The 23,785-nt window shown below is 42.7% G+C and overlaps 1 protein-coding gene and 1 pseudogene across 7 annotated transcripts; one reads left to right on the top strand and one right to left on the bottom strand.

The window, feature by feature from the left end:
• LOC130705823 (leucine-rich repeat-containing protein 37B-like) overlaps nucleotides 1-23,785 on the top strand; it is a 65,072-nt pseudogene that overhangs the window by 19,793 nt on the left and 21,494 nt on the right.
• Nucleotides 3,591-20,455, bottom strand: LOC130706005 (leucine-rich repeat-containing protein 37A3-like). Of its 7 annotated transcripts, XR_009006414.1 has the most exons (6): nucleotides 20,290-20,455; nucleotides 16,432-16,554; nucleotides 15,903-15,963; nucleotides 14,442-14,540; nucleotides 9,474-9,683; nucleotides 3,591-3,897 (listed from the first exon to the last, which is right to left on the bottom strand). XR_009006414.1 is itself a non-coding variant. In XM_057536797.1 (2 exons), exons 1-2 carry the CDS (start codon nucleotides 9,711-9,713, stop codon nucleotides 3,772-3,774), a joined length of 366 nt encoding a protein of 121 aa, XP_057392780.1. In that variant the 5' UTR covers nucleotides 9,714-9,844; the 3' UTR covers nucleotides 3,591-3,771. The 7 variants fall into 7 exon arrangements, 1 of the variants encoding a protein (XP_057392780.1); XR_009006410.1 differs by lacking the exon at nucleotides 9,474-9,683; XR_009006415.1 differs by lacking the exons at nucleotides 3,591-3,897; nucleotides 9,474-9,683 and adding an exon at nucleotides 9,838-9,973.

Below are 23,785 nucleotides of genomic sequence, written 5' to 3'. Positions count from 1 at the left end.
GAGGTGGTCACAAAGACAGGGAGCTGACGAGAAACCAGGGGTAGAGATCCTTGTACTGCTGGGCTTCCCAAAGTATGGACCACGATTCCAGGTAGCTCCAGGTTCCTAGTTTGGGATATTTCCATTATTTCAAAGTTGGTACATAAATGAGGCTTAGATAATATTTTTTGTATCATACTACCTCAGATTTGCACAATTTTTTATTAGTCTCAAATGCTACCCTACCATATTTCTAAATTAAAATTGCCAAGAGTAAGATTCTGCTTGGCCCAGCTTGACCGAGATTGGGCAGTCTTTTTGCCAGAGCCAGAGACTTCACCTGGCCAGCCTGTGAGTGAGCTGTCTCTCCTTGGATCAGGGAGTCATCCCTGGCTGTGGCCCAGAAGCAGGAGGGGTGCCCAGGGTCAGGTGGTACAACACATGGCCGCCTGGGGCTGCCTCTGTCACCATCTTATGATGGACAAACTAGCTCAGAGCCCAACTCCTTACTGAGACCTGAGAGATAGAAGGGGAGAGGGAGATACAAGGCCAACAGCTACTAAATGAATGCAAATTCTGATTCCGATGAAATCTGTCAGAGAATTTCGCCACTTTTTAAAAGATAATGAAATGAGACAATACATGATTAGGGCAAAAATGATACAGGGAAGAAAATTGTAGGATTCAGAGGAGGGAAGGTTAGGAAACTAGGGAGGGTCCATGAAAAAGGTAGAACTTGATCTGGGCCTGGATTATATGCCAGACACTGTGGCTGGTGCTGGGGAAAGAGTTGATTAGGACAAAGTCCCTTCTCTTGTGGGGCCTTAAGACTGAGCGGAGGCACAGACACCTGAAGACATATTATACAGAGAAGAGAGTGTGTTGACATGACAATGGCAGTGTACCAAGAAGTGGTTCAGCTCTTGGTTGGCTGGAAAGGAGTAAATGTGAGGGATGGCTTAGAGGAGGGGAAGAAGAAGAAAGCCAAACAGAAGTTTCTTGGGAAGACGAGATGAAGGAAAGGCATTCTAGACGGAGAACAGTACAGAGGCAAGAAGCATGAAACCTTGGGTGGGTTTGAAGCGTGTGCAGTCTGGTGTTGCCAAGCATGAAGCACAAGGAGGAAAGGGCAGTAGGTGAGGCTGTGCGGGCGAGCAGAGACCCAATCCCAAAGGGCCTGGTCAAGGCACATGGCCTTGACCAAACAGAGCACAAACTACAATGTTTTAAATAGAGAAGAGACATGACCAAGCTTGAGTTTTATAAAGAGTACTTTGATGGTGGCTTTAAGTAGAGAGGCCGAGAGGTCAACTTGGGTGTTTAGACCAAGTAGGAACTGGGAGAAAATGGGGCACCAGACCAGAGGTTTTGATGCAACTGAAGAGCATGTACGCTGGATACACATGAGTGAGAACTGGAAGGACAAGAGCTTATGTTCAGAGAATGAAAGATTGTACATTTAAGATTTTTTATGACAAATTCCAGATGATGATAAGGTCGAAATGTAACCTGGGAATGGAGATCAGTGAGGTGTTGGGAATCCAGAAGGTGATGAGAAATAATTCGGATAGTCCTGGACACTCATTCCTTTCCCCTTTCAGTAGCTCAGTAAAAAGCTAGCTCAGCAGGTACCAGCGAACTCAATGGAAAAAATAGGCTCCCCCTCCTACTGCGACCATTTCTGTCACCAAGCAGTTGCCACTGTTACTAGTATAGACGTTCCCTGCCTCACCATCCCTGTAACTGTGACGCACTCCAGGCTGGCTCCTCCTCTACGGGAACTCTGGTCATGGGACACACAATCCAGCTAAGTCTGGTCTAATCCCCTTCTTTGAAAGCTTGAGGGATTGAGTGCACCCTGTTATTGTTCTGCTTATAAGTTCACCGCCCCCCCCCCCCGAACAATAAAACCCTACTGTATATTTTGCACAGTAGGGGGTTGAGGAATTTCGTGCCCAGGAAAATCTGTGGGTTGTTGGCATGGTAAGTATTGTGGTAGATGTGGAACCTAGAAAAATGGTACAGATGAGCCGGTTTGCAGGGCAGAAGTTGAGACACAGATGTAGAGAACAGACATATGGACACCAAGGGGGGAAAACTGCGGTGGAGTGGGGATGGTGGTGTGCTGAATTGGGCGATTGGGATTGACATGTATACACTGATGTGTATAAAATTGATGCCTAAGAACCTGCAGTATAAACAAACAAACAAAACAACTAATACTAAACTTTCATTGGGTTATTTGTATGGAAATATGTTAATATAAATGTTTCAGACATTACATGAAATTTCTAAAAATCTTATATGTTCTGGTATCATGTTATAAGTCATAATCCTAGTTATTATTTTAAAATGTGTATCTCAGAAATAACTAATTTTCTTGTCAACTGCATTATTATGAACTTTCATCAAATCTTTAACCGTGGGCTTCCCTGGTGGCGCAGTGGTTGAGAATCTGCCTACAAATGCAGGGGACACGGGTTCGAGTCCTGGTCTGGGAAGATCCCACATGCCGCGGAGCGACTAGGCCCGTGAGCCACAATTGCTGAGCCTGCGCGTCTGGAGCCTGTGCTCCGCAACGGGAGAGGCCACGATAGTGAGAGGCCCGCGCACCGCGATGAAGAGTGGCCCCCACTTGCCGCAACTAGAGGAAGCCCTCACACAGAAACAAAGACCCAACATAGCCATAAATAAATGAATAAATAAATAAATAAAATTAAAAAAAAAAATCTTTAACCGTGGTCATTTTTAAGTCTTTTGTCATTTACAGACAGTTCTGGGTATACTCTGATGCTTTTGCAAATATGTTCCTATAAAAGGGTTTCATCTTCAAGAAATTCATGGAAAAGACTCTGACAAGTACAGGTTTCTGGTAACTGACTGTACTGCTGAACTGAATGAATAAGCATTTTCAGAACTCTAATGAAAAACTGATGAACTCATAAAAGTGCTAACAAAAGATCAAGATGGAAACAAAATTAATTACATGGCACTGAGTGAACTGATGAGGATGAGTACAATTTTTGTGACTTTCTGTTTGCATTTAAAAACAAAAACAAAAAATCCCACAAGGACTCAGAGGCAAAGAATATAGAAATCAATTTTCACTGCAAAGTAAAGGAGCTGTTATAGTGGAGGATTACTGGACTGAATGTCAATATTATGACATAGTATGAGTGTGTTTCATGTTTGGTAATTGCAATCATTGCTGCTTTTGTTGTGGTCATCCATGTACAATGCTTGGTGTCAGTCTATTTATCTCTTGTAAAAATAAAATACAGCGTATGTGTGTGAAAAAAAAAAAAGGAAAAAAAGAATAAAGAAACTGTGTTCCCAAATGAAACCCTGTGATAGGATTAGTCATTTACACCTTTTAAAAATAAAGTCCAACAGTATTAGAGCTGTGGTATTCTTATTGAAAAAAAAAAAAAAAAGTATTGTGGTAGAGGAAACGACTTGGAGCCCATGACCGAAGTCCCCAACCGTTACGAGGGCATCATTCATTAATATGCCAGTTCAAAATACTGAGAGTCTCAAGTCTGTCTGATTCAACCCCTAAATCAGACAGTGTATTGATTATCTGGTGGTATGTAACAGATCATACCAAAATAGTGGCTCAAAACAACAATAAACATTTATTCCTCACAATTTCTGAGTCAAGCCTTTAGGGGAATAGCTTGGGCAGTTCTGGCTCTGGGTCTCTCACGAGTTCCTCAAGATATCGGCCAGGGCTGCAGTCATCTGATGGCTGGACTGAGGCTGCAGGGTCCACTTCCAAGATGGTTCACTCCCTTACCTGGCTGCCAGGGTTGTGCTGGTTGTTAGAGGGAGGCCTCCTTTCCTCCCTGCATGGGCCTGTCCACCTGCTACTTGATTGAATGTCCTCACTACATGATGGCTGGCTTCCTCCAGAGGGAGCTGCCCAAGAGAGAGACAGAGGTTATTCCTCTTATGGCCTGGCCTCAGAAGGCACATAGCACCACTTCTGCCACATAGCATGGTTAGAAGTCAGTCACTCGTTCCAGCTCACATTCAAGAGGAGGGGATTTAGACTCCACCTTTTGAAGAAAGAAGAGTCAAAGAATTTGCGGACATATTTAAAAACTACCATACACAAGAAAATAGAAAGCACTCTAGGTATTTCAAGCCAAAAAAAAAAGCCAGAAAGAGAGAAAGATTATATCCAAACAGTTGGTGCTTATCATTGAGGGGGCTAATGGTGGTGAAAGTTGGGGATGGGGGGCATTGCAGCACTAGCCTTCAGGTTACTTTACCACAGCTGCTTTCCATAGACTCAAAACTGCTGCTGCCACTCAGAAGTCAGGAAACTTTGGGAAACCACTGATGATGTCATTGCAGCCCCAAAGCCCCAAGGGTGGTGACTAGATGGGGAATATGGAGTGTGCTGCAGAGGAGGAAAATATGATTTCCATCTGCTTTCCACCTTCCAAATTTCACACAAGTACATTTTATTGGCAGAACCCTGCTGTCGAGGGGATCTGTGAAATATGGTTCCCAGGCCTCTAGCACCTGCAGAGAACGGGGTAGAAATGGGTGTCAAGAGCCAACCAACACTATCCAACATGCGTCCGTATACAGGTATGGTGAGGAGGCACCACCAGTACTTGGAGAAGTCCTGGAGCCCTACTCCTGTTTTTTTTTTTTTTTTTGTAGGCTTATGGGTGTCCAAGGCTTTGTAAAAGGGGGGTGTTGTCCGCATAGAATAACATGGTGGAGAGCTAGCTGAGTCACAAATCTGGAAGGTGTCACTGTAGTTGGGCAGCAGGTGAGGTACTGGTTGCTGGTGACATGCAGTCAGCCCCAGAGGTGACTGGAGAAACACCTGGAGTTGATCCTTAGTTGGGCTCTGGAATGTTCTCACTGGAATGAAAGCTGGGTAGACTGCAGGCAGTGCAGCATCGGAGAGAACATAGCTGCCATTCAAAAGAGCTGCCAGAGGAAAGGTGTCCATAGGGAAATACCATTTCTCAAAATATGGTCTGTGGACCTCTACACTCAAACATCTCTGGGATGCTTCTTTAAAAGGCTGATCCTGGGACTTCCCTGATGGTCCAATGGTAAAGAATCCGCCTTCCAGACTTCCCTGGTGGCGCAGTAGTTAAGAATCCGCCTGCCCATGCAGGGGACATGGGTTCGAGCCCTGGTCCAGGAAGATCCCACATGCCGCGGAGCATCTAAGGCTGTGTGCCACAACTACTGAGCCTGTGCTCTAGAGTCTGCGAGCCACAGCTACTGAGCCCTCGTGCTGCAACTACTGAAGCCCGCTTGCCTAGAGCCCGTGCTCCACAACGGATTAATCCCAAGTATATCTGAGTACCTAATGGAGTATGAGTGTGCTAGGTACTAGAAAAAGGATGATAAATCTGTAAATATTGTTCATGAGGTGTTCCTAATCGCTCTGGAGAAGATTATGGATCTTCTCCATACACAGATAATGGATACAATGAATAAGTGGATACATACAATGAATGCAATGGATAATGATATGGATAATAAATCTATAGTTATTGGTTTGAAACAGTATCAAGATCCAAGTAATTCCTCCAAAGTCAACAATTTTTGAAGTAAAAGAGCTCAGAAGTAGGTAATGGGTGGGGCTAAGGGTCTGATATATTGAGGTGGAGAAAGTCGTGGTGGGGATGGAGAAATGTGCTCGGTGATTTGGGGGTACCTTAGGAAAATGGGCTAGAAACCAGCTTTTTAAGAGTTTCACACTAGACTGTTGATGGCTTTAATGAGTTCTACCTTGATTTGCATATTTAAGACTCATGAAAACACTCAAGTCGAAGGATTGCATCTTTGGTGGTCATTTCTCACACAGAATCGGGAAACCTAAATTTTTAAAGTTCAGTGGATAGTTGGTGCTCATTATTTAGTACTCTAGTCTTCTCTGGGAGTTTGAAGAAGAAGCCAGCTGCTTTAGATGTCTACACCATTCGATCCAGTAAACTCACACTTTGGACTCTATGCTAAAAATACACTTGAATAGAAGCGGTAAACTCCAAGACTTCTGGGCGCGGGAGTTGCGGAAGGGGAACTAGAGGCAGAGACAGGCCCGGAGTGGGAGGGGCGAGGGAGAGGTCCGAGCACCGCCCTCATCCCACTCCCACCAAACTGGCTCCGCCCCTCAGGCTTCCATTTGTAAACAGCGCATGCGCAGATGCGTGTGCGCAGACATTATCATTATAATAAGGTATAACAGTTAATTTTTTAAAAAGCACATGAGTTCCTTATGATACTCAAAATGAAAACTGGGGGAGCTCTTCTTTATAGAATAATGTCACCTAATAAATGCAAAAGGAATGATAGAATTAGGAAAGTGTCATTTTGCAACTATCAATGTAATAATCGATTCAGACAAGGATTATCACTGATGCACAGTTGGGTGAAGACTTGTTTGAAAGTAGGATCTTCACGGATCCCAAAGTATCACCCCACATATTATTTATCAATTACCAAGGGGAAAAATAACTTTACAATGGAGAGATATGGAAGATACCACCTTAGTCAAGTGATCAAACTTAGCACTGGGCCACCTGAAGTGATGAAGTATGAAGAATACATCACCTATATAGTAGTCTTCCCCAAAATGTTTACTTTGAATCTAATGAGGAAACAGACAAATCCAGATTGTGGGGCAATTTACAAGACAACTGGCTTAGACTCTTCAAAAATGCCAATATCATAAAAGAACAAAAAAAAATAGTAGGGAAATATTCTAGATTAAAGGAAACAAAGACATGACATGCAATGCCTAATCTTTAACTGGACCCTGTATCAAAACAAAACAGACTTAAACTATGTTATTGGCTTCTGGCCAAGATGAAGTAACAAGGACCAATTTGACCTCCCACCTGAAACAATGAAAACATCAGACAGGACATATGAAACAACAGTTTTCAAGAAACTGGACCTCAGGCAATAAAGTTCAGTGATCCCCAGGAGATGGGAAATAAATGAAGTGATCCCTCTAATTGCCCTACCTTACTCCTCTGAGAGAGTTTCCAGGTCATGGTAAAGGGAAGAGAAGTCCAGGCAGAGACTGGTGAACTCCCTGACTGAGGAAATGGAGCTGAGAGTCTGGGAAAACCAAGGTAACTAGAGTTCACAAAGCCGAGTATCAGAGAGAAAAGAAGTGCACAGACAAAGAACTCTGGAGATATGCAGAGGGATCTCTTGAGAATTCAACAAAGTATTGGTCAGTACATTTGTGTGAGGAATTCCCTGATGCCAGGAAAAGAACCACATGAAAGGATTAATAATAAGAATAACTGGATATCACACAGGGTTGTAGGAATAGTACCTGTTCCTACAAGTCAGACTGCAAAACCTCATGATACTCAGAAAGGACTTGTCTCCGTAGTTGCATATAGTGAGCTCCAGACTCAAGGCTACTTGGACTCCTACCCAACGAATCTTACACACTAGACCTAAAAGAATAAAATTGTTCTGAGTAACTTAATTTCACCCAAAACAAAGCCCAAGCATTTTACAGGAATATATATATATATATATATATATATATATATATATATATATATAGCACACAATAAACTAAACCTCACAATATCTGGGATCGTATGAAAAATTGCCAAGCATGCAAAGAAGTAGGAAAATATGACCCATACTGAGGAGAAAAGGCAATCAATCAAAACTAACCCATAATCCATAGAGATGTTAGAATTAGCAGAAAAAAACATTAAAAAAGTTATTATACATGAAGAAAAGTTATTACAACTGTATTTCATATGTTAAAAAACCCAGAATAAACACTGAAAATGTTAAGTATAGGCATGGAAAATGTAAAACAGACCCAAATTGTGCTTCTAGAGATTAAAAACAATGTCTAAATGAAAAAGAAACTGAACGAGGTTAATGGCAGATTAGACACTGCAGAAGAAAGGGTCAGTGAACATTAAGGCATGGTAATAGAAATTATCCAAAATGAAACAAAAAGAGTCACAAAACAAAACAACAACAAAAATGAATAGAGCATCAGTGAGTTGTGCAACAACTTCAAGTGGTCTAATACATGGGTACTTAGAGTCCATGAAGGAGAGGAGAAATACAAAAATTTGAAGAAATAATAGCCAACGCTTTTCCAAATTGGTAAACACTATAAACCCACAAAGTCAAGAAGATCAATGAACTTTAAGCATAAGAAACATGGACAAAACTACACCAAGGCACAAAAAATAATCAAATTGCTCAAAACCAGCAATAAAGAGAAAAATTTAAAAGCAGCCAGAGGAAACAACTACACACTACGTACAGAGGAACAATGATAACAATGACAGCAGAATTCTTGTTGCACACAATGTAAAGGAGAACTCAGTGGAATAACACCTTTAAAGTAGTGCATTGAATTCTATCAAGCTAGAATTCTATACCCAGATCTGTCCAAACAAAAGCAAAATGAAGACTATCTCAGACATACAAAAGCTGAAAGAATTCATTACTAGTAGACTCTCACTATAAGAAACGGTAAAAGAAGTATTTTTAAGCAGCAGGAAAATAACACCAGATTGGAATATGGATCTACACAAAAGATTTAGAATACTGGAATTCGGAGTTCTCTGGTGGTTCAGTGGTTAAGAATCTGCCTGCCAGTGCAGGGGACACAGGTCCCATCCCTGGTCTCGGAAGGTCCCACATGCTTCGGAGCAACTAAGTCCGTGCGCCACAACTCCTGAGCCCACACGCCTAGAGCCCATACTCCACAACAAGAGGAGCCAACGCAATGAGAAGCCCGTGCACCCCAATGAAGACCCAACGCAGCCAAGAAAGAAAAAAGGAAACAAAAAATGCTGGGAATATACTTTTCAGTAAAAGAACAAAGTGTATCTCAGTTCTCATGACTAAAGAGAAGAATCAAGTAGTAGTAGGTGGAAAGGTGGCTTTCACTCTGAGTTTGTGGGTTCTGAATCTGAATGAATTATTGTCCTTACCTCAATGAGACAGAGAATTGTAACCAAAATCGTCACTGGTACAGTTACAGATATTGCCAAGATGAGTTTGTTGTTACAGCCACATCCTGGAACTTCTTTTGTGAGCTAAAAAATAACTAACAATTTTTTAAAAACAAGAAGATACAAGGGATGAAAGCTAACTCTTCTTAAACCTATTCTAAACAATAGCTAACTATTCTTAAACTACTATAGAACCCAATCCTTTCAGGCGAGTAGCTTCTATAACAAGCTAAATTTAATGTTATTAATCTTATCATTAGCCTTTTCTTCTACAATTTATTTATCTACAATTTAGTTGTCTTGTGTTATGTCCTCTTCTCGTCTACCCCAGGAATAGTGGCACACTCTTTAAATGAGCCAAGTGGGAGATCACTGTCTTAGCCAGTTTCATGGCTGAAGATACGATACAGACTAGGAGCCCGTGGTATTCCTGCTTGGGCACGTTCATGGCATGTCCTAAACTGAGTAAAAGTCCAGGTCCCATGTTTCAGGGGTTCGCCTCACCTCGCTTGACTCCTGCTCTTTCTGCTCACTCTGGGCTTCTGTGCTCTCACTGACAGAGTTGTCACTTTTCCACTGGTCCGTATCCCATTCCGCTTTGGACACCTTTACTTCTTGCTGCTTGCTGAGAAGCTTCATCAGGAGGCCTGTTCTAGAGATGAGGTTGGCACAGGCCAGCTGCACGTGGGTCTCCGAGCAGTCTATTTTCAGAGTCTGGATAACATGAGAAATGAGCCTTCGCATGTCCTTGTTGGGGATGAGGGACCATAGCTGCTGCTTTAGCTGAGTTTCAACTTGATCACCTGGGGATGTGAGCCCTGGGACTGTGAAGCCTGTGGGCTTAGAGGATAATTCAGTGCCCGTGTTGTGCTACTCCCATTGTGTTTCGTTGGTGTGTTGAACAGTTGGCATACTGTTGTCCACAGCAACAGTAGAATGTGCATTGGAGACGTTCCTATGGGTAGTGTTTCCAGGGCCGGTTCCTCCTGGCAGACTAGAGTTTCCTGTAGAAATAATTTCTTCAGAAACATTTTGTGCGGTATTGTTTTCTGAAGTAGTGTTTTCTGTAGAAAGGTCTGAAAGAGAAAATAATTCTGGAAAAGGATTTTCCTGAGAAGTCTCTTCTCCTGAAGATGAAACAGCCTCTCGTGGAGGTTACTAAATAACCAAGAGATCACTGAAGAAATCAAGGAGGAAATCAAAAAATTCCTAGAGACAAATGACAATGAAAACATGATGATCCAAAACCTATGGGATGCAGCAAAAGCAGTTTTAAGACGGAAGCTTATAGCTATACAAGCCTACCTAAAGAAACAAGAAAAATCTCAAGTAAACAATCTAACCTTACACCTAGAGGAACTAGAGAAAGAAGAACAAACAAAACCCAAAGTTAGCAGAAGGAAAGAAATCATAAAGATCAGAGTGGAAATACATGAAATAGAAACAAAGAAAACAATAGCAAAGATCAATAAAACTAAAAGCTGGTTTTTTGAGAAGATAAACAAAATTGATAAGCCATTAGCCAGACTCATCAAGAAAAAGAGGGAGAGGACTCAAATCAATAAAAGTAGAAATGAAAAAGGAGAAGTTACCACAGACACCGCAGAAATACAAAGCATCCTAAGAGACTACTACAAGCAACTCCATGCCGATAAAATGGACAACCTGGAAGAAATGGACAAATTCTTAGAGAGGTATAACCTTCCAAGACTGAACCAGGAAGAAACAGAAAATATGAGCAGACCAATCACAAGTAATGAAATTGAAACTGTGATTAAAAATCTTCCAACAAACAAAAGTCCAGGACCAGATGGCTTCACAGGTGAATTCTATCAAACATTTAGAGAAGAGGTAACACCCATCCTTCTCAAACTCTTCCAAAAAATTGCAGACGAAGGAACACTCCCAAACTCATTCTATGAGGCCGCCATCACCCTGATACCAAAACCAGACAAAGATACTACAAAAAAAGAAAATTACAGACCAGTATCACTGATGAATATAGATGCAAAAATCCTCAACAAAATACTAGCAAACAGAATCCAACAACACATTAAAGGATCATACACCACGATCAAGTGGAATTTATCCCAGGGATGCAAGGATTCTTCAATATACGCAAATCAATCAATGTGATACACCATATTAACAAATTGAAGAATAAAACACTTATGATCATCTCAATAGATGCAGAAAAAGCTTTTGACAAAATTCAACACCCATTTATGATAAAAATTCTCCAGAAAGTGGGCATAGAGGGAACCTACCTCAACATAATAAAGCCCATATATGACAAACCTACGGCAAACATCATTCTCAATGGTGTAAAAATGGAAGCATTTCCTCTAAGATCAGGAACGAGACAAGGATGTCCACTCTCACCACTATTATTCAACATAGTTTTGGAAGTCCTAGCCACGGCAATCACAGAAGAAACAGAAATAAAAGGAATACAAATTGGAAAAGAAGAAGTGAAACTGTCACTGTTTGCAGATGGCATGATATTATACATAGGGAATCCTAAAGATGCCACCAGAAAACTACTAGAGCTAATCAATGAATTTGGTAAAGTTGCAGGATACAAAATTAATGCACAGAAATCTCTTGCATTCCTATACACTAATGATGAACAATCTGAAAGAGAAATTATGGAAACACTCCCATTTACCATTGTAACAAGAAGAATAAAATACCTAGGAATAAACCTACCTAGGGAGACAAAAGACCTGTATGCAGAAAACTATAAGACACTGATGGAAGAAATTAAAGATGATACCAACAGATGGAGAGATATACCATGTTCTTGGATTGGAAGAATCAATATTGTGAAGATGACTATACTACCCAAAGCAATCTACAGATTCAATGCAGTCCCTATCAAATTACCAATGGCATTTTTTACAGAACTAGAACAAATCATCTTAAAATTTGTATGGAGACACAAAAGACCCCTAATAGCCAAAGCAGTCTTGAGGGAAAAAAACAGAGCTGGAGGAATCAGACTCCCTGACTTCAGACTATACTACAAAGCTACAGTCATCAAGACAATATGGTACTGGCACAAAAACAGAAACATAGTTCAATGGAACAAGATAGAAAGCCCAGAGATAAACCCACGCACCTATGGTCAACTCATCTATGACAAAGGAGGCAAAGATATACAATGGAGAAAAGACAGTCTCTTCAATAAGTAGTGCTGGGAAAACTGGACAGCTACATGTAAAAGAATGAAATTAGAACACTCCCTAACACCATACACAAAAATGAACTCAAAATGGATTCGAGACCTACATGTAAGACCGGACACTATAAAACTCTTAGAGGAAAGCATAGGAAGAACACTCTATGACATAAATCACAGCAAGATCTTTTTTGATCCACCTCCTAGAGTAATGGAAATAAAAACAAAAATTAACAAATGGGACCTAATGAAACTTCAAAGCTTTTGCACAGCAAAGGAAACCATAAACAAGACGAAAAGACAACCCTCAGAATGGGAGAAGATATTTGCAAACGAATCAACGGACAAAGGATTAATCTCCAAAATATATAAACAGCTCATTCAGCTCAATATTAAAGAAACAAACAACCCAATCCAAAAATGGGCAGAAGACCTAAATAGACATTTCTCCAAAGAAGACATACAGATGGCCAAGAAGCACATGAAAAGATGCTCAACATCACTAATTATTAGAGAAATGCAAATCAAAACTACAATGAGGTATCACCTCACCCCAGTTAGAATGGGCATCATCAGAAAATCTACAAACAGGAAATGCTGGAGAGGGTGTGGAGAAAGGGGAACCCTCTTGCACTGTTGGTGGGAATGTAAATTGATACAGCCACTATGGAGAACAGTATGGAGGTTCCTTAAAAAACTAAAAATAGATTTACCATATGATCCAACAATCCCACTACTGGGCGTATACCCAGAGAAAACCATAATTCAAAAAGACACATGCACCCCAATGTTCACTGCCGCACTATTTACAGTAGCCAGGACATGGAAGCAACCTAAATGCCCATCGACAGACGAATGGTTAAAGAAGATGTGGTACATATATACAATGGAATATAACTCAGCCATAAAAAGGAACGAAATTGAGTCATTTGTTGAGATGTGGATGGATCTAGAGACTGTCATACAGAGTGAAGTAAGTCAGAAAGAGAAAAACAAATATCCTATATTAAGGCATGTATGTGGAACCTAGAAAAATGGTACAGATGAGCCGGTTTGCAGGGCAGAAGTTGAGACACAGATGTAGAGAACAGACATATGGACACCAAGGGGGGAAAACTGCGGTGGGGTGGGGATGGTGGTGTGCTGAATTGGACGATTGGGATTGACATGTATACACTGATTTGTATAAAACTGATGACTAATAAGAACCTGCAGGATAAACAAACAAACAAACAAAACAACTAATACTAAACTTTCATTGGGTTATCTGTATGGAAATATGTTAATATAAATGTTTCAGACATTACGTGAAATTTCTAAAAATCTTATATGTTCTGGTATCATGTTATAAGTCATAATTCTAGTTATTACTTGAAAATGTATATCTCAGAAAAAACTAAATTTCATTGTCAATTGCACTATTATGAACTTTCATCAAATCTTTATCCGTGGTCATTTTTAAGTCTTTTGTCAGTTACAGACAGTTCTGGGTGTACTCTGATGCTTTTGCAAATATGTTCCTATAAAAGGGTTTCATCTTCAAGGAATTCATAGAAAAGACTCTGACAAGTACAGGTTTCTGGGAACTGTACTGCTGAACTGAATGAATAAGCATTTTCAGAACTCTAATAGAAAGCTGATGAACTCATAAAAGTGCTAACAAAAGATCAAGATAAAAAAAAAATTAATTACATGGCACTGAGTGAACCGATGAGGATGAGTATAATTTTTGTGACTTTCTGTTTGAATTAAAAAGAAAAAATTCCACAAGGACTCAGAGGCAAAGAATATAGAAATCAATTTTCACTGCAAAGTAAAGGAGCTGTTACAGTGGAGGATTACTGGACTGAATGTCAATATTATGACATAGTATGAGTGTGTTTCGTGTTTGGTAATTGCAATCATTGTTGCTTTTGTTGTGGTCATCCATTTACAATGCTTGGTGTCAGTCTATCTCTTGTAAAAATAAAATACAGTGTGTGTGTGTGTGTGTGTGTGTGTGTGTATGTGCGTGTGAAAAAAAAAAAAGAAATTCTCTAGGATAATGCTGAAAGGACAAAGAGTCATCTTAAAGCTGCTACTAGTAGCTAAGTTGTGAATACTTGAACATCAGTAAGAAAAAGTTATTATCATTATATAAGAAGTTGAGTCTGTGCCTGTGAATGATATTCAAAGAGAGAAAAGTTAAAAATAAAGTATATAAGAGCTACTTTTACTACAACTAAAGGACATATCATAGGACATTTATTTTAATGAACTTTGAGTGAGTACTGAAAAAAAAAAGGTCTTACCTAAAACCACAATCAGCAGTTTCCGGAATGCATCTGTCATAGCCTTCTGAATAGCAAGCTTCTGGGTTACCTTCCTTTTCATAAGGAATGATAATGACCCTAAATCCAACCAAAACAGATGAATTTAAAATGCCTATCTGGGGCTTCCCTGGTGGCGCAGTGGTTGAGAATCTGCCTGCCAATGCAGGGGACGTGGGTTCGAGCCCTGGTCTGGGAAGATCCCACATGCCGCGGAGCAACTCGGCCCGTGAGCCACAGTTACTGAGCCTGCGCGTCTGGAGCCTGTGCTTGGCAGCGAGAGGCCGCGATAGTGAGAGGCCCGCGCACCGCGATGAAGAGTGGCCCCCGCACCGCTATGAAGAGTGGCCCCCGCTTGCCACAACTAGAGAAAGCCCTTGCACAGAAACGAAGACCCAACACAGCCATACATACATACATACATACATACATAAAAAAAAAAAAAGAATGTAAGCAGACAAGAATAGAATTAAAAAAATAATAATAATTAAAAAAAAATGCCTATCTGAATAACTGATTTCTAGGTTATGTGTTTAAAACTAAACATGCATCTGTCATTCTTAGATCATTATCTTGGTGATTAAGGGCAGGCACAACACTGGGCCACGGTTGAATGTCTCTGTTGTAGGTGTACCCTGGCACGGCACACTTTTACTGCTCAGATCTATTCTGGAAGTTCCTAAAATACTCGATGGGAAATGCAAACCAAGAACGCGGCACAAATCTCATGTTACTCACAGATTTCAAATGGACAAGCTGAGGCTACACTGCTACAGACCCTGCTCTCCTGTGCGTAAAGGGCTGGATTCATACAGTGAGATAGACTTGGTGGTAGTGCAGATGATCTGGCCTCTCCTCAACCATCACCCACTCAGGTGGATGGTGGAGCCTCCTCCACTCCATTCGCTAACAGCCCTGCCTCTGACTTAAAACCCTAAGCCCAAGTGCCATGGATTCTAGGAAAAAACTCAGTACCAATCGGAATCCCCTTTCTAGGGATCTACATTTACTTTTTCCGCTCAGGCCCCTCTATAGGAGGCAAAGGACTGAACGTTTACACAAGAGTTTATTTCAATCTTTAGACAATGATTTTGTTGGTATAACTGAAGGCCAGAAGACATCTGTATTTGAAGGACTATTTTAGCACAAAACAAATTATTAACCAAAAAAAAAAAAAAAAACGATAACTAATTTTCCCTCCTCCTAAGCTTCTTGGCAGGCAGTCAGTTCTAAAATTCTAAAGTTTAAGGTGCTGTCAGGTATTGCCTAAGATAAAAACCTATATTGTCAGGCAGAAAAATTCTTCCCAGGGCTTTAGCTGCTTAGCCAAGGTGATGATGTATCTAAAAGTTGAGTTTCAGAAAGAAAGGAAAGAAGAGAAATCCCACTCCCTCACCTCCCCACACACACACATACTGGAAAACAGACCTTCCTCCAACTTACCCAAAGGTTCCTCAGCCATGCCAACTCCAGGACTCCTGCACTCGTGGGAGGGCAACACCACCTTGAAAGCACAGAAGAACTTCAGGCTTTGCTTCTGAAGTGGTGTCACAATATCTTCATTTTCCCTTTCTTCAAGGTTAGAAAGATCCTGAAGCTGTTAGGATTTTGAATTAAAGGCTAGACTTCAAAATATTCTGGTGTTAGAGATAAAAACTAAACTCCAGCAATCCCAGGTAATAGTTTAGGTATGCTATAGCTTCAAAGTCAAGTGAGACTTGCAAATGAATGACTAAATATAGACAACACTTTTTTATTATATACCATACAAATACTGGAGAAAATTATGGACACCACCATCCAAGTCATTGAGATTATCACTAATTCTAGGTGGCAGGCCAATGCTCAGATACTTCCATGTGGAAGCCTCTCACATCTCCTCCCCATAGCCCTGCTCTATGCTTCTCTCTAAAGTCTAGGAGTTCAATGTTGAAAGGAGTCTGGTTAGTCAAAGAAAATCTACAGAGTTTACCCTGATGATCCTTTTTGACCACCCATGGAAACCAAAGTAGTAATTTGCCAATTCTTGGCATCTGGAGCTGTTCAGGGCAAGCGTATTATGTCGAACCGCCTTATGTCTGGTGCCGAGACGACCCTAAAGACATAAAAGACCTAAAAATATCACAAGCCTACATAGAGACTTATTTTGGATATACCTGAGATTTATCAATACCAATTTCATAGAGTGGTTGTGAAGATTAAGTAGGACATTTTAAGCAATGAGTTCACAGAGAACCCTAAATAAATGTTATTTATTATTTTTAAGTCAGTACTTTTCTGCATCATTTCCAGGGCCCCTGATTAACCGGAAGGTTCCCTGACCTCTGGTAGTGAAAGTGATGATGAAAGCAACCAAGGAAGCCCAGCAGAAGCCTATTACGGGGCTGGGGGTAAGCAAAGGAAGTGAACTGTTTTAGTCATCTCATACTGTATGAGATGAGAATATGACCTGAAGAGGAGATAAGATAGACCTGCCACTGAATTAGGACCTTAATCTGTAGCACCCCCTCCCCAAGTTACTAACCCCTGTTAGAAGAGGGAATACGTATACCTCTATAAATGTAAATAAAGCAACCAAAAGAATTAGAGGTTCATCTGCATTAACAAGCTTCTTTGAGAGTGCAAATATTTCCAGTCTTAGCTCTCTAAATAACTTACATATTACTGTGGATTTTTTACATCACTAGTTCTTTCTTAAATGTCTATTTCCATTTTGAACAGGGTGTAGTATAGAAATATAGTCATAAAAATTCAAATAATACAAATAAAGTCAAAGCATTGTTAATTCTTTATTGATGTGTTTGTGCATCTTCCTCCGTCACTAGTTTATGAGCTCCTTAAGTGCTTGAAGGAACCATATATTATTCTTTCCTTGTCACCAGAAACAAGCATAGATCTTGCCATATAATAGAGGAGTGATGGTCTGTTGACTGAGTGAATGAATGAGTACGTAAGAAAATGAAATTACTTTCTCCAACTGAAGCTGCCTGCTGGAAAGGAGAAATGAAGACTAATTTTTAAATGTTGAGTGTCGCAACATTTAAAACAGGGAGGCTAGGCCCTGTACGGTGAATCATAATGGAGCTGTCCTGGACAATTAGGAAGCTTCAGAAGGGCTCTGAGCCCCTGGGTAGTAGAGACAGTTGACATCTGGGATAACCTGGCCACAGTTCTTGCTGGCAAACATTTCCCTTCGTGCTACTGAGAAAAACTCAGATACATTAAGCCTTTCCTTCATTTTATTTGAAGATGTTACTCTCTTGTCTGTATTTATAAAAAACACAGGGGAAAAAAGATAAGAAATATGTACACCTGCTAATGAATAAAAGAAGACATAATTGGAACTTCCCTGCTGGTGCAGTGGTTAAGACTCCGTGCTCCCAATGCAGGGGGCCCGGGTTCGATCCCTGGTCAGGGAACTAGGTCTCACGTGCATGCTGCAACTAAGAGTTTGCACGCCACAGTTAAGGAGCCTGCGAGCCACAACTAAAGGAGCCTGCCTGCTGCAACTGGGGAGCCCACGTGCCACAACTGGGGAGCCCGTGAGCCGCAACTAAGGAGCCCGCCTGCTGCAACTAAGACCCGGTGCAACCAAATAAATAAATAAATAAAATTTAAAGAGAACGCATAATTAAAGTAGGTAACAATTTCGGGGGTGTGGGTAGTAAACTAAGGCTCTGCATTAAATAAAGAAATCTAATAGAATGCCCTTTCCTCTCAACTCTATAGTGACTTGCAGAACATTTTCTTCATTACTCTATCAGTGACGGGCTTTATGCTGTGAAAATCTCAGAACCTAAGCTTATGGAATGGTCTTAATGTCCAATATAAGAAAAGAACTCATTACTCACAACTGATACCAAGTAACTGTCTCATAACCTTTCCAGGACCATCCGTAATATCTGAGTGGTTATGTGAAATGGTCGCAGGGTCCGCAAATTAAAGAATGTCTGACATGAAATCATTTCAATCCCAGGGAGTACAGCCAGGATTGAAGAGGGTGTTACACAGGGTACAGAAGTGGGAGGTAGCGCACCTGGAGTCACATCTGAGGAGAGTTCTCAGATTCAATAAAGGTGAAATCAGTGAGTAAAGAAATATGGGTGAGAATAGGCAGGAAGATCAGTGGGAAGTAGCCAGAGCAAGAAGCCAATCAGAGAAGACACACAATTCTAAAGTGAAAGGTCTGCGAAATCGAAGCCTCACTCACTTATTCAGAGGAATTGAAAAGGTCCTTGAAAAAGGAATGGTGGCTGAATGGAGGCACATAATGAAATGTTAATTCTGGGGAAGTAAAATTGGATGGCATGTTAATATGGAATAAGGTTTCTACAATGCATTAAAGAATATTTTAACCATTTTCCGGAATCTGAAGGGAGTTCTGAATAGGCAGTTTCAGAGTGCTGATGATGACGAAGCCTCCTTGATGTTACATCTGACAAAAGTTTGTCAAGCTCGGGACTTCCCTGGTGGCACAGTGGTTAAGACTCCGCCTGCCAATGCAGGGGACACGGGTTCGATCCCTGGTCCGGGAAGATCCCACATGCCGCAGAGCAACTAAGCCCGTGTGCCACAACTACTGAGCCTGTGCTCTAGAGCCCGTGAGCCACAACTACTGAAGCCCGCGTGCCTAGAACCCGTGCTCCGCAACAAGAGAAGCCATCGCGATGAGAAGCCCACGCACCGCAACGAAGAGCAACCCTCGCTCGCCGCAACTAGACAAAGCCGGCGCGCAGCAACAAGACCCAACGCATACAAAAATTAATTAATTAATTAATTAATTTAAAAAACAATTTGTCAACCTCACAGATTTAAAATCCACATAAAAGTAAATATAAGGAAGACTCTTGTGAAGATTTCTTAAATTAAGGGGCAGCATAAAATGACATGGTGTTTACATCAGTTAAGTATGGGTTTGGCCTCTAGTTTCCACATTTACTGTCATGGACATTAAGTAAGTCACTTAACCATCCTGAGTTCGAGTTTCTTCATCTAAAAAAAATAAAGAAGGAACTGGGGGATCAGTGGAGCAGTGCATCTGAGAGCATTCTGTCCACCACAGTGCTGTACAAACGCTGGCCTTCCCCCGCCCCCCTCCCCGCCACCGCGGGATCTTAGTTCCCGGACCAGGGATTGAACCCAGGCCCTCAGCAGTGAAAGTGCAGAGTCCTAACCACTAGATCCCCCGGGGAATTCCCGATGGCCTATTAGTTTTAAATTCAGCACTTCATCCCAGTAGAGCGAGGAATTCCACAGTTGGACCCACCTGCACTGGAGATGCCTGAAAAAGCTGCTTCTGGTCGCATGCCTTTTGGGCTCTGTGGGCATCCCTTGCTGAATAAACTTTGATGATGGCATAGAACCCAGGACCGGCCACTGATGCGTTTGGGAAGACTCGGACCGAATACAGAAGGCCAAACTGGGAGAAGACTGTGAACAGAGAATGCTGTAGGGTGGTCCTATGCTAAGTAAGTGCAGGCAATTTCACGCCCAGGAAGCCAAACCGCCCGTTCCCTTCTATTCCCCCAGCCCTTCGCCGCAGGCAACTGTGGTGAGCCTGCAACTCCAAACACTTCTCATTTCAGGAACAGGTTTCCCTCTGAAATCCTAAGCTTCGAGAAGCATAAGGAGGCAATGCCATCTGCTGGGAACTAGCTCTCAAAAATCTGTGGGGGCGAGCTGACTGCTCAGGTCGGCTCTAGAACTAAGATTCCTCTCAGCGGAGAGCACAGGCAGATGAGGTGCTGAAGCAGTACCCCGGGGCGCCCAGTTACTGGGGCGCGGGGTGGCTTCCTCCAGCCCTCCCTCCGCCCCGGCTCGGCTCACTTACAAGGCCTCGGCCGTGGGTCCACAGCTCAGCTCCCACAACAACAAGGTTTTGTCACCCACGATGGGAACCGCAAAAGTTACCAACGGCACCATCCGACCGTTACCGCTCGTGCGCGGTACGGTGCGCAAGCGGACGGCGCCTGCGCCCGCGCGCCTGCGCACGAGTGTGTGCGAACACGCGCCTGCGCACAGGTGTCGGCGCACTCTTGCCTCGCTCCGCGTCTGCGCACGCGCTCCTGAGCAACGCATCTGCGCACGCGCGCCTCGCACCGCGTCTGCGCACGCGCGCCTGCGCACTACGTCTGCGCTGGCGCGCGTGCGGAGACGCGGTGCGTAGGCGCGCGTAGGCTGACAGGGTTCATAGACGCCATACACAGACGCTCGTTCGCAGACGCGCGAGTGCAGACGTCCGTGCGCAGGCGCGCGGGCGCAGACGCCCGTTCGCTATCGCGCGGGCGCATATGTCCCTGCGCAGGCGTGCGACCGCGCACGCGTTGCGCAGACGCCCGTCCGCAGGCGCGCGTGCGCAGGCGCAGTCCGCTTGCGCACCGAGTCGCGCACGAGCGGTAACGGTCGGACGGTGCCGTTGGTAACTTTTGTGGTTCCCATCGTGGGTGACAAAACCTTGCTGGTGTGGGAGCTGAGCTCTGGACCCACGGCCAAGGCCTTGCAAGTGAGCCGAGCCGGGGCAGAGGGAGGGCTGGAGGAAGCCACCTCGCGCCCCAGTAACTGGGCGCCCCCGGGGTACTGCTTCAGCACCTCATCTGCCTGTGGGCTGCGCTGAGAGGAATCTTAGTTCTAGAGCCGACCTGAGCAGTCAGCTCGCCCCCATAGATTTTTGAGAGCTAGTTCCCAGCAGATGGCATTGCCTCCTCATGCTTCTCGAAGCTTAGGATTTCAGAGGGAAAGCTGTTCCTGAAATGAGAAGTGTTTGGAGTTGCAGGCTCACCACAGTTGCCTGCGGCGAAGGGCTGGGGGAATAGAAGGGAACGGGCGGTTTGGCTTCCTGGGCGTGAAATTGCCTGCACTTACTTAGCATGGGACCACCCTACAGCATTCTCTGTTCACAGTCTTCTCCCAGTTTGGCCTTCTGTATTCGGTCCGAGTCTTCCCAAACGCATCAGTGGCCGGTCCTGTGTTCTATGCCATCATCAAAGTTTATTCAGAAAGGGATCCCCACAGAGCCCAAAAGGCATGCGACCAGGAGCAGCTTTTTCAGGCATCTCCAGTGAAGGTGGGTCCAAATGTGGAATTCCTCACTCTACTGGGATGAAGTGCTGAATTTAAAACTAATAGGCCATCGGGAATTCCCTGGGGGGTCCAGTGGTTAGGACTCTGCACTTTCACTGCTGAGCGCCCAGGTTCAATCCCTGGTCTGGGAAGTAAGATCCCGGGGGGTGGGGGCAGGGAAGGCCAGCGTTTGTACAGCACTGTGGTGTACAGAATGCTCTCAGATGCACTGCTCCACTGATCCCCCAGTTCCCCAGTTCTTTCTTTTTTTTTTTTAGATGAAGAAACTCGAACTCAGGATGGTTAAGTGACTTACTTAAGGTTGATGACAGTAAATGTGGAAACTAGAGGCCAAACCCACACTTAACTGATGTTAAACACCATGTCATTTTATGCTGCCCCTTAATTTAAGAAATCTTCACAAGAGTCTTCCTTATATTTACTTTTATGTGGATTTTAAATCTGTGAGGTTGACAAATTGTTTTTTGAATTAATTAATTAATTTTTGGTTGCGTTGGGTCTTGTTGCTGCGCGCCGGGTTTGTCTAGTTGCGGCGAGCGGGGTTTGCTCTTCGTTGCGGTGCGTGGGCTTCTCATCGCGATGGCTTCTCTTGTTGCGGAGCACGGGTTCTAGGCACGCGGGCTCTAGAGCACAGGCTCAGTAGTTGTGGCACACGGGCTTAGTTGCTCTGCGGCATGTGGGATCTTCCCGTACCAGGGATCGAACCCGTGTCCCCTGCATTGGCAGGCGGACTCTTAACCACTGTGCCACCCGGGAACTCCCGAGCTTGACAAACTTTTGTCAGATGTAACATAAAGGAGGCTTCATCATCATCATCACTCTGAAACTGCCTATTCAGAACTCCCTTCAGATTCCAGAAAATGGTTAAAATATTCTTTAATGCATTGTAGAAACCTTATTCCATATTAACATGCCATCCAATTTTACTTCCCATTTTACATAACCACTCAGATATTACGCATGATTCTGGAAAGATTATGAGACAGTTACTTGGTATCAGTTGTGAGTAATGAGTTCTTTTCTTACACTGGACATTACGACCATTCCATAAGCTTAGGTTCTGAGATTTTCACAGCATAAAGCCCGTCACTGATAGAGTAATGAAGAAAATGTTCTACAAGTCACTATAGAGTTGAGAGGAAAGGGCATTCGTATTAGATTTCTTTATTTAATGCAGAGCCTTAGTTTACTACCCACACCCCCGAAATTGTTACCTACTTTAATTATGCGTTCTTTTTAAATTTTATTTATTTATTTATTTGGTTGCACCGGGTCTTAGTTGCAGCAGGCGGGCTCCTTAGTTGCGGCAGGTGGGATCCCCAGTTGCAGGAGGCAGGCTCCTTTAGTTGTGGCTCACAGGCTCCTTAACTGTGGCATGCAAACTCTTAGTTGCAGCATGCACGTGAGACCTAGGTCCCTGACCAGGGATTGAACCCGGGTCCCCTGCATTGGGAGCACAGAGTCTTAACCACTGTACCAGCAGGGAAGTTCCAATTAGGTCTTCTTTTATTCATTGGCAGGTGTACATACTTCTTATCTTTTGTCCCCTGTATTTTTATAAATACAGACAAGAGAATAACATCTTCAAATGAAATGAAGGAAAGGCCTAATGTATCTGAGTTTTTCTCAGTAGCACGAAGGGAAATGTTTGCCAGCAAGAACTGTGGCAAGGTTATCCCAGAAGTCAACTGTCTCTACTACCCAGGGGCTCAGAGCCCTTCTGAAGCTTCCTAATTGTCCAGGACAGCTCCATTATGACTCACCGTACAGGGCCTAGCCTCCCTGTTTTAAATGTTGCGACACTCAACATTTAAAAATTAGTCTTCATTTCTCCTTCCCAGCAGGCAGCTTCAGTTGGAGAAAGTAATTTCATTTTCTTATGTACTCATTCATTCACTCAGTCAACAGACCATCACTCCTCTATTATATGCCAAGATCTATGCTTGTTTCTGGTAACAAGGAAAGAATAATATACGGTTCCTTCAAGCACTTAAGGAGCTCATAAACTAGTGACAGAGGAAGATGTGCAAACACATCAAAAAAGAATTAACAATGCTTTGACTTTATTTGTATTATTTGAATTTTTATGACTATATTTCTATACTACACCCTGTTCGAAATGGAAATAGACATTTAAGAAAGAACTAGTGATGTAAAAAATCCACAGTAATATGTAAGTTACTTAGAGAGTTAAGACTGGAAATATTTGCACTCTCAAAGAAGCTTGTTAATGCAGATGAACCTCT

The sequence above is a fragment of the Balaenoptera acutorostrata genome, chromosome 20 (assembly GCF_949987535.1).
Source record: "Balaenoptera acutorostrata chromosome 20, mBalAcu1.1, whole genome shotgun sequence".
NCBI classification, from domain to species: Eukaryota; Metazoa; Chordata; class Mammalia; order Artiodactyla; family Balaenopteridae; genus Balaenoptera; species Balaenoptera acutorostrata.
This window is presented reverse-complemented; position numbering and strand designations above follow the sequence as displayed.

Coding starts and splice junctions, on each gene's coding strand:
- LOC130706005 (XM_057536797.1), bottom strand. CDS start 9,713: ATGCGAAGGCTCATTTCTCATGTTATCCAGACTCTGAAAATAGACTGC. Junction 3,898..9,473: donor AAGAGCAGGAGTCAAGCGAG/GTGAGGCGAACC, acceptor TCTCTTGGGCAG/CTCCCTCTGGAGGAAGCCAG.